General features: G+C 39.5%; 1 protein-coding gene across 1 annotated transcript; it reads right to left on the bottom strand.

The window, feature by feature from the left end:
• Positions 1-1,742: 1,742 nt before the first annotated feature.
• LOC147509135 (uncharacterized) lies at positions 1,743-8,597 on the bottom strand. The gene is made up of 7 exons (XM_086601447.1): positions 8,186-8,597; positions 4,774-5,391; positions 3,952-4,685; positions 3,696-3,869; positions 3,186-3,600; positions 2,918-3,077; positions 1,743-2,106 (listed from the first exon to the last, which is right to left on the bottom strand). Exons 2-3 carry the CDS (start codon positions 5,155-5,157, stop codon positions 4,464-4,466), a joined length of 606 nt encoding a protein of 201 aa, XP_086457573.1. The 5' UTR covers positions 5,158-5,391; positions 8,186-8,597; the 3' UTR covers positions 1,743-2,106; positions 2,918-3,077; positions 3,186-3,600; positions 3,696-3,869; positions 3,952-4,463.
• Positions 8,598-9,585: the final 988 nt, after the last annotated feature.

The following is a 9,585-nucleotide window of genomic DNA, read 5'->3' as shown; positions in this document are numbered from 1 at the left end:
GTATTGATGCAGATACTATACCACCAGTATAATGCCAACGTTTGTCAACAACAAATTTACCTCAACTCATATGATCATCAATGAACATCAACACAAACAAACCAAACTAATAAATTGCCAAAACATCAACATCAACGATATGGACTTAGTAATGCGGCGATATCGTTTGGATTTGAATTTGGATAAAAAAAATGGCGTGTCTGTTTGGACTTTGTCCCAAACGGCATGGCCAAACCGTTTGGACTTAGTCCCAAACGGCATGGCTACACCGTTTGGCCTTAGTACCAAACGGTGTGGCCATGCCGTTTGGGACAAAGTCCAAACGGTCTGGCCATGCCGTTTGGGACAAAGTCCAAACAGACACTCTATTTTTTTGCAAGTTCAAAGTCCAAACGACATGGCCAGACCGTTGGGCCTTAGTCTCAAACGGCATGGCCACACCGTTTGGTACTAAGGCCAAACGGTGTGGCCATGCCGTTTGGACTTTGAACTTGAAAAAAAATGGTGTCTGTTTGGACTTTGTCCCAAACGGCATGGCCAGACCGTTTGGACTTTGTCCCAAACGGCATGGACACACCGTTTGGTACTAAGGCCAAACGATGTGGCCATGCCGTTTGGGACTAAGTACAAACGGTTCGGCCATGCCGTTTGGGACAAAGTCCAAACAGACAAACCATTTTTTTTCAAGTTCAAAGTCTAAACGGCATGGCCAGACCGTTTGGACTTTGTCCCAAACGGCATGGCCACACCGTTTGTCCTTAGTACCAAACGGTGTGGCCATGCCGTTTGAGAGTAAGGCCAAACGGTGTGGCCATGCCGTTTGGGACAAAGTCCAAACAGACACGCCATTTTTTTTTGCAAGTTCAAAGTCCAAACGGCATGGCCACACCGTTTGGCCTTACTCTCAAGCGGCATGGCCACACCGCCTAAGGACAAACGGTTTGGCCATGCCCTAAGGACAAACGGTGTGGCCATGCCGTTTGGACTTTGAACTTGCAAAAAAAATGTGTGTCTGTTTGGACTTTGTCCGAAACGGCATGGCCAGACCGTTTGGACTTTGTCCAAAACGGCATGGCCACACCGTTTGGAACTAAAGCCAAACGGTGTGGCCATGCCGTTTTGGACAAAGTCCAACGATGCAACCCATGCCGTTTAGGACAAAGTCCAAACAGAACCGCGCCATTTTTGACGCAAAGTTCAAGTCCAAACAGACCGCGCCATTTTGGCGCCGTTTTTCCAATGCAAGCCGTTTTCTAAATGCAAGTTCAAAGTCCAAACCACGACCGACCATGGCCATGACGCAAGTTCAATTGCTAGATTACTACATTGCTGTAAGCATTTCAACCGATCAAGCAATGCATGGCTCATGCTCGCTAAGATACGAAATTAGACAACCAATTTGTATACAAGCATTACTTTGTTATAATGCTTACTCTTATTCCTTGCCAATCTTATTAATGAATTCATCACATGAACAAGGTTGATAATGCCCCAGAATCCCTATACATCAGCTGTCACTCTGTTAGTTTAATCACCCAGAGATTGTGGGCAGAAAGCATATATGGAAACATACATCCACGTAGAAATAATTCAGTTATAAGACCATCGGGCCGATTACAAAATGAAAGGAAGAATTGTACTTCCATTATTTCAAAGTAAAACATATGAGTCCACAAAACTGAAGCAAAAGCTGGATTATCATATTTTTACATATTGATCAAGAACATAAAACCATATGGAGGTATCGAAGTTACAAATGTCTTTATTGATAGAAGTGAAACAAAAGAACCGAAGCGATGCAGAAAATGAAACCACATTCATTGCAAATGACAAATGAGAGGACAACCAATAACCATTCAAGAACATAAAACCATATGGAGGTATCGAAGTTACAAATGTCTTAACCCTTTTCTTTGGTAATTTACGAAAGATAATCTTTGACAAAACCGAAAATAACGGACTTCGACAAAGACCTCTATCACACAACCTTTTCCCTACCCGACTTTACGACTTTCACGGCTTTCATCATGCTATTATTATACCGTCGAGAGCACCCCCAGTCTGGTGCAACATCGCATCAATTTCATCACCGTCCTCCATTTCGAGCTACAAACAGCATAACATAAAATTCAAATTTCAAATGCAAAATCATGATTTCTAAGATTTTCATATATATGCCATTGTCCAAAAATATCAAACTCATAGTTTGGGAAATTACTGCTCATGAGAAGTGGCAGTTTCACATTGAGTAGACTAACTACACTCTAGACCCCAGAAATACATTAAGTAATTGCTGCATCATGAGAAACACCATTGTTACATGACCTAATCAAGACTTAACACTATCATATTTAAGTGACTGCAATGACAATTTGCCAAACTAGCTATGTTTTCTAAGACCCTAGCAAGTCCTCAAACTTTGTCGTTATATGTCTACTAAGAAAAGATCCAACTAATGTAATGCGAAAAGGTCGCGAAGTTCCTCCTTTTTAAGCATAAAACACTATTGTTGATGCCATTGAACAGCCGGGTGTCTATTTCAAACTCAAAAGTGGTGGTGCTAGAGATAACTAAATCATATGAAGTTAATAATCTCTATCTTTTCTCCAATTTTCCCTCTTCATATGTGTATTGTGTATGAGTTTTATCTATGTATATGCTTTCTTGGGGGCCACAAGCTGCAATCCTATGCTCAACATTTTCAAGAGCAAAAAATGAAGCAATTGACAGATACTAGGGAAGTGACTATATGGACACCTACATATAGGACAATGAGACTCTCCCATTCCACTCATTGCCCAGTGGACACACCAAAAACAAGATATATGGCCACAAGCTGCAATCCTATGCTCAACACACCAAAACAAGATATATGGCCACTAAACCCTAAACCCTAAACTAACCAAACTCAACATACCTAAATCCTATGCTCCTTCACGATATCGTCCGCCAATGAACTTGCACCGGGTCAAATTGTATGCCTCCATGAACTCGTTCTGTGCATCCTCTGGAATCGCAGTCCCACCCAATTGCAGGCCTTGATTGAGCAAGCGAGAAATTTCATCGACGACGGGGTGCTGTCAAAATTAAAACACAAAACTACATTAGTATATACATTTACATTTATAAAATACCAAAACAAAACAAAACAAAACAAAAATTAACGTTGTAAGATATTAACTCACCAGATTATGATATGGAAGACTCTGTAGGGAGTAGTGACTAAGATGATCAGGGTTTATCATTCTCATATGACTATTGTTTTCGTACCAACTCATGTATCTACTAACACACTCCCATGGATAAGACGGAATGGGTCCGCGTTGTTCAAGTTGAATCAAGTGATTCTGCCAATTACTCCAGTAGGAAGACGCAATATTAAATTTTACATCATACCCGCGTCCGGAAGTAGTTCGCGTCGAGCTCTTTGGTTTTGGGGATCCGAGGGTACAAACCGCATATGACCCAACCGACGCCTGACCACCCTCGCAACATTGTCTTTGCTTTCGACATTATCAAGAAAGCATATAAATCCCTCGAAAAATGCTATTTCATCCACCGGCCGTGTAGCTCGGACTTCAACATAGGGATACCATTCAACTGTCAAATAGCATATGATCGAGGAAATTAATCATTAATCACATACTAATAATATTAATTAATAAATAAAATTATTTACATACAAAAATACTTACATCGGTACCAAGTCATATTATCAATGGTGGCTCGGGTATACTTGAATGCAAATTGTTGTGCTAGCATAAAAAGATCGAGTAATGGAAAGTACCTATTAGCACGGGACATGCTCAAATGATAGTCCTCATTTGGGTATGGCACGAACACCTAAGGAAGTACTCATAAATCCATGCCTACATTAATATAGACACCGAGTTAATATTGTAATAGATAGATAAAATTGACATTGAAAAGAAAAACAAAAACTAATAATACGTAGGAGAGTGAAATAGCACGAAACACCCTTCACCTTGGCACTTGTGGCGTCCCAAGACCCCCATACAAAAGTAAGCCCGGTAAAGCTGCACCCCACGCCAGCGTAGTCTCGATCTCGGCAAATTTAGAAAGCGGTCTCGGATAACAAACGGGAACTGCAGTTCCGGCGATCGGTGAAGAAGCGGTACATCCAAAGAAAAATAACGGATAAGCTCTCACAAAAAAACCTCTTTTTGGGTTGGCGCTTCTTCACAACAACCCCATTTTCATCACGTAAATCTTCATCTCTTACCTTCCCGACAAAAATCTGCTTCATCAAGAAATCCATCCTAACTTTGGAAGTGAACTTATTGGATTTCATCTCCGATCTATCTTATCCATGGGTATGCCAAGATTTTTGTGGAGAAGTCTTTTTGTTCTGTTCCAAGGTCAAATCGGTGTCCCCGATCAACTGCTTTGCCTCGATCGAACTCCTAAGAGTTGGGAAACATCGTCCAAACGTGATTGTCATCTCACCCCACGGCATATGAAACGTGTTGGTCTCGGATGCCACCTCTCCACAAACGCGAGACCAACCACGGGATCCCGATGCTGTATACACCTAAGACCAGAGCACATAAGCCGGTCCTTTGAAGCTCCACGTGAAAAGTAGAACAGTCTGAACACTCTCCTCTGATATCCCATTGTACCAACTTGTTGAGGTGCCCATGGCACTTCAACACCCCTCGCTCCGCCTAAAACAACAAAAACTTAGTATTAATGTATGCACAAGTTTCGTAATACAAAATTTAAATACTAATAGACACTATATGATAATATTACCTGCCCCTCCCAAACATCGCGAGCTACGTGCACTGCATAGTCATACAATAGATGTGACACACGAGGGCCACCTCCATAAACACCTCTCTGGAACTCCAAGTCATTGTTGGACTTTCTCACAATATTCACTGGAGGTACAGGTACAGGGACTTCAGGGACTTCCTCGTCATCATCATCCTCCTCCTCCTCATCCTCCGCGTCCTCCTCATCCTCCGCGTCATCAACACCCTCTTCGTCATCTTCTTCATCATCACCTACAGCTACACTCTTCCCACGATCCATATTTACATCATCTACATCTACATCTTCATCTTCATCTTCATCTAAATCTAAATCTAAATCTAAATCTACATCTACATCTAAATCTAAATCTACATCACTCATAATTGTTTGCTTTCTTCTCTTTTGATTTCCTAACTCTACACCACTTACTACATTACTGGGATCATCCGCTTTCCGATCCCCCCTGGGACCGATGCCGAGGTAGTTGTTGCCCTTTCTCTTTTTTCGGGCTCCTCGCGACCGAACTACTACTCCCCCCACCTAACAACTTCTTAGCACCCGTGAAAACACTTTTTGCTGCATTCTTCACATTCAGATTCTTTGTTCGAGGCATTGCTACAAAATAAATAGGAGTTAAAAATAAGACATTCAACTAATTCAAATTGTTGCAATACCAACGTGAAAAACAAAAGAACGAAATAAAGGCGGTGTGCATGCCAATCTATATCTAAGGTGTGCATGTATTTCTAGGCCATTTACCCGAGCTTGCTTGGCTTTCAAAATGGATTGAAGGGATAGACCTTCTTCGTTAATCTTAGGTGTTTTTGTTTAGTTGAGGAGGACTATAATGCAAAAATGATCCCGAAAATGACTGGGGTTTGGAAAGGGAGGAGAAAACAATTCAAATGGATAGCATGCTGAAAATGATCTACTATTATTATAAGAGGGGCAGCCCTCTTTCTTAAGTTATAGCATCGTTTGAATGGACGAGCGACAAGAGCTTGATTCCGACTCACTTACGTTTTGGATATGTCGGCAAGTCCAATCTGAACAAAAAAAGAAAGAAGTTGGACCCCAAAGACCACAGCTTTGCATTTCATCTCGGTAAAGATGAAATAAGCATTACCTTTTTTGCTTTGGCAAAGACTACTCGCTTCATGCGGTAGACTTTTCTAGCTTTATTGTCGGCTCTAAGCCTACCACTTTGAAAACCTAACCTTCGTTCGATAGAGCTAACCCTTTGATATGAAAGTTTTCCAACCCACCCGAGAGGAGAGCTAGGAACCTAAGGAAATAAATTGAATTGGCTCTACATCATCTGGAACTAAATAAGCTTCGGTCTTAATTTCAATTCTAATCCATATAGAATTAGAACCGGGCTATCCCATGATCGTGATTTGATCATCATTATAGAGCGTGAGAAACCACGCCTTATGACGAAAGGGGGAGCATTATGTCCGATCAATACACCAGTCTGCGCTCTAATTCTAATAAAGGGTGCTATGGAAGAAATTAGGCACTAAAGCGAGGTTTAGCGGTGCTTATCACTCAAGACGGCCGGACTCTCCGGTCGGGTTTCTTGGAAGATATTCTGAAAAGCTTAGTGCAAGTTAATCGACTACACGAGCATTCCCTTACTCGGAGAGCTTTCTCAAGAAAAAGGAAATAACTACTGACGGATAATCTTCGCTCGGACTACACGCCCGATCTTTTTCACCAAGAGCTTGTTCCGGACACTTGGTGCATAAGGGAAGTACTTTGGAATGATTTGATTGGGGCGCTAGTGAGTTAATGAGCAATCTTGTTTGCATGGTTCCATCAACGCTTTTCTTGTGTGTTCGAATCAATTCATAATCTATAAAGCTATAAAGAAGAGATGCCCCGTAGAAGACTCCGGGCCACCGAAGCTAACAAAAGGCTAAGGATACCCATTTAGTTGTTTGTTCTTATGCCGACTAAAGCTAGGCTCAGCATACGCGCTTGAATCTCCTAGAAATCCCCACTCGTAGCCCTTGACTTGGGTGTGTTAAGCATATTACTGGTTTCTTACCAAAGCCTTGGTTGGCTCAACTTTTTCTCTATCTCTAATTGCTAGACCAAAATCCCCACTTAAGCCTGCCTAGAATCTTGCTTCTGGGCTGCCCCTCTAGAGAAGTCGCTTTAAACCCCATCCCCCCTATAAGAGGTCGAATTGCTTGTACAGCTAACCCGCTACCTCTCAAAGAAATCTGAGTACTTAACATTTTCGATCCCATATCGAGGAAGTGAGCCAAAATGAGCCATCAATACAGTATAGAATATATAGGACTCCCTTCTTTTTTCAGCTTAGCCACGTCGACCGGATCAATCCACTTTAGCTCAAAACTCTAATAGAGTTCAAAACTCGGCGAGTTCACGAATATGCTAATTCACGAATTCGACGAACTCGACGAGAGTTCAAAACTCTGACAGAATTCACCGAACTCTAACAGAATTTAGAACTCTGACAGAGTTCAAAACTCGACAATTCAAAACTCGGCCAAATTAAACTCGACCAATTTAGAACTCGGCAGAATTTAAAACTCGACAAAGTTCAAAACTTCGACATTTAATTTAAAACTCGGCCAGAGTTCACCCGAACTCCTCGACAATTTAGAACTCGGACGAATTCAAAACTCGGCGAATTCACGAACTCGGCGAATTTAGAACTCGACCGGAATTTAAAACTCGACGAGTTCAAAACTCGACATAATTCACGGCGAACTCACCGAACTCGACAGAAATTTAAAACTCACGAATATGCTAGTTCACGAACTCGACGAAATTTAAAACTCGACAGAGTTCAAAACTCGACGACAAATTTTAAAACTCGGCGAGTTCACGAACTCTCAAAACTCTGCCGAATCACGGCATGATATAATAATCGACAAAGTTCAAGCTAATTAAATAACATTCAAACTTCAACGAAAATACCATTAAAGCATGAAGAATACGGCAACGAAAATACCATTAAAGCTAATTAAACTAAATACCATTCAAAGCTAATTAAATTTGCAAAATTATTACATGTACCCAATTTGAATAAAGGTTACCCAATTCGAATAAATTCACTACACAGAAGGTTACCCAATTTGAATAAAGTTCATACACGCGGTTGTCTAATGTTTTCTTCAAATACAGAAACTTGTTTTACTGCCAAGTTTCTTGTTCCAAACAACAATATAAACAATTTCATACCCAATAAACGGTTAAAAACAAGCGTTTTAAAGCTTGTTTACTTGTTACGATATTCACCCAATTTAAGCGTTTTAAACAATTGCCAAGAATAAAGTTTACTAGGTTCAACCATTTAAACAACATCCAACAATATACCCAATTTGTTGTTTACTAATTAAACAACAAATCAAACGAATTAAATGTTCGAAAATACCTTAATCCAGAAGCTTGGTTCAAATTGGAGAAGAAGAAGCCGAGAGAGAGAGAGAACCCAACCCAATTTCGTGTTTTTGGTATTTTTTTGTTAATAAAAAACAGATCGGTCTGTTCTTTTTGGTGAAGATCGGTCTGTTTTTTTGGTGAAGATCGGTTTTGGTGAAGATCGGTTTTGTTGATTTTTTTTTTGGTGAAGATCGGTTTTTTTTTTTTGAACTGAGTTGTCTGTAGAGTATTGGTGAAGATCGGTTTTTTGTTTTTTTTTAGAGAAGATGATGAAATATCGAAATATCGGTAAATATCGGTAAATTTGTTGAATTAGATCTTGAGATCTAGAGGGCGAGATCGGACGGCTCAAATGAAGAGTGAGATAAGGGTGGCACTCTAAGAGTGGCACCCTAGACAAACCGATATATATATATATATATATATATATATATATATATATATATATATATATATATATATATATATATATATATATACTTTCACGATGCTTTTAGTACAAATGAAAGTGAATTGAAAAATCATATATATGTGATGTTGTTGAGCGAATCGTTTGAAAGTTTGAGGTAAAAACCTTTGCAAGACCTAGTGTATGTTATCAGTAAATATATAGTACTATGGTACAAAATTAACCTCTTAAGACTAATCATATTGCTAATTTTATTGTCGTTTGGTCATGACAAATAAACACTAGCTCTAGCTAACAAACCATTTTTAAGTACTCAAAAGGTTATTGAGTCCATAGAACATTGAAACAAATAAGCATTGTAGATAGAGGGGCCATGTCACACCCCAAATTTCTAGAAAATTTAAAATAGGGAATTATCCAAGATATAATTATCTCAATCGTCACCCTATTCAATCATCTGAAAACCCAGGATCCTAATAACATATTATCAACCACGATATTAAAATCTGAGATCAAAATTTAAAACCAAAAGGAACAATCCTTCAATCACATTATTAAACTACAAAGAAAATAACCAACTCTATTACATCTGTCTCAAAACAAAACCATACACTTCAGAAAACTTAAACCAGAAGACTCCAAGAGCAAATCCAAATCACGTGCCCTCATCCACTGCACTCCACCATCTATGTTTCCAAGAACACACCCCACGTTACAAAACAAAACAAACAAGGGTCAGCAAATTGAATTTGCAAGTATAAGTAAGACTAAAAATATAAAAACAATATGTTCAATATTTCAAATAAATGAATATATTATTGCAATCATTTCAACTTGGAAGATAAGTTAGTTCCGTTTTCTCAAAACGGCATGTAGTTTCTTCCCAAGTAAGATTTCATCCCCAATATACAATTCCAAGAATCTCATATTAAAGTACTCATCATTCCCACTTTCCAAAATAACTCACAACATAAATACCACTT

This window comes from Coptis chinensis, chromosome 3, assembly GCF_015680905.1.
Source record: "Coptis chinensis isolate HL-2020 chromosome 3, ASM1568090v1, whole genome shotgun sequence".
Classification (NCBI taxonomy): Eukaryota; Viridiplantae; Streptophyta; class Magnoliopsida; order Ranunculales; family Ranunculaceae; genus Coptis; species Coptis chinensis.
The sequence above is the reverse complement of the archived record's forward strand: the minus strand, read 5'-3'. Positions and strand labels throughout refer to the sequence as shown.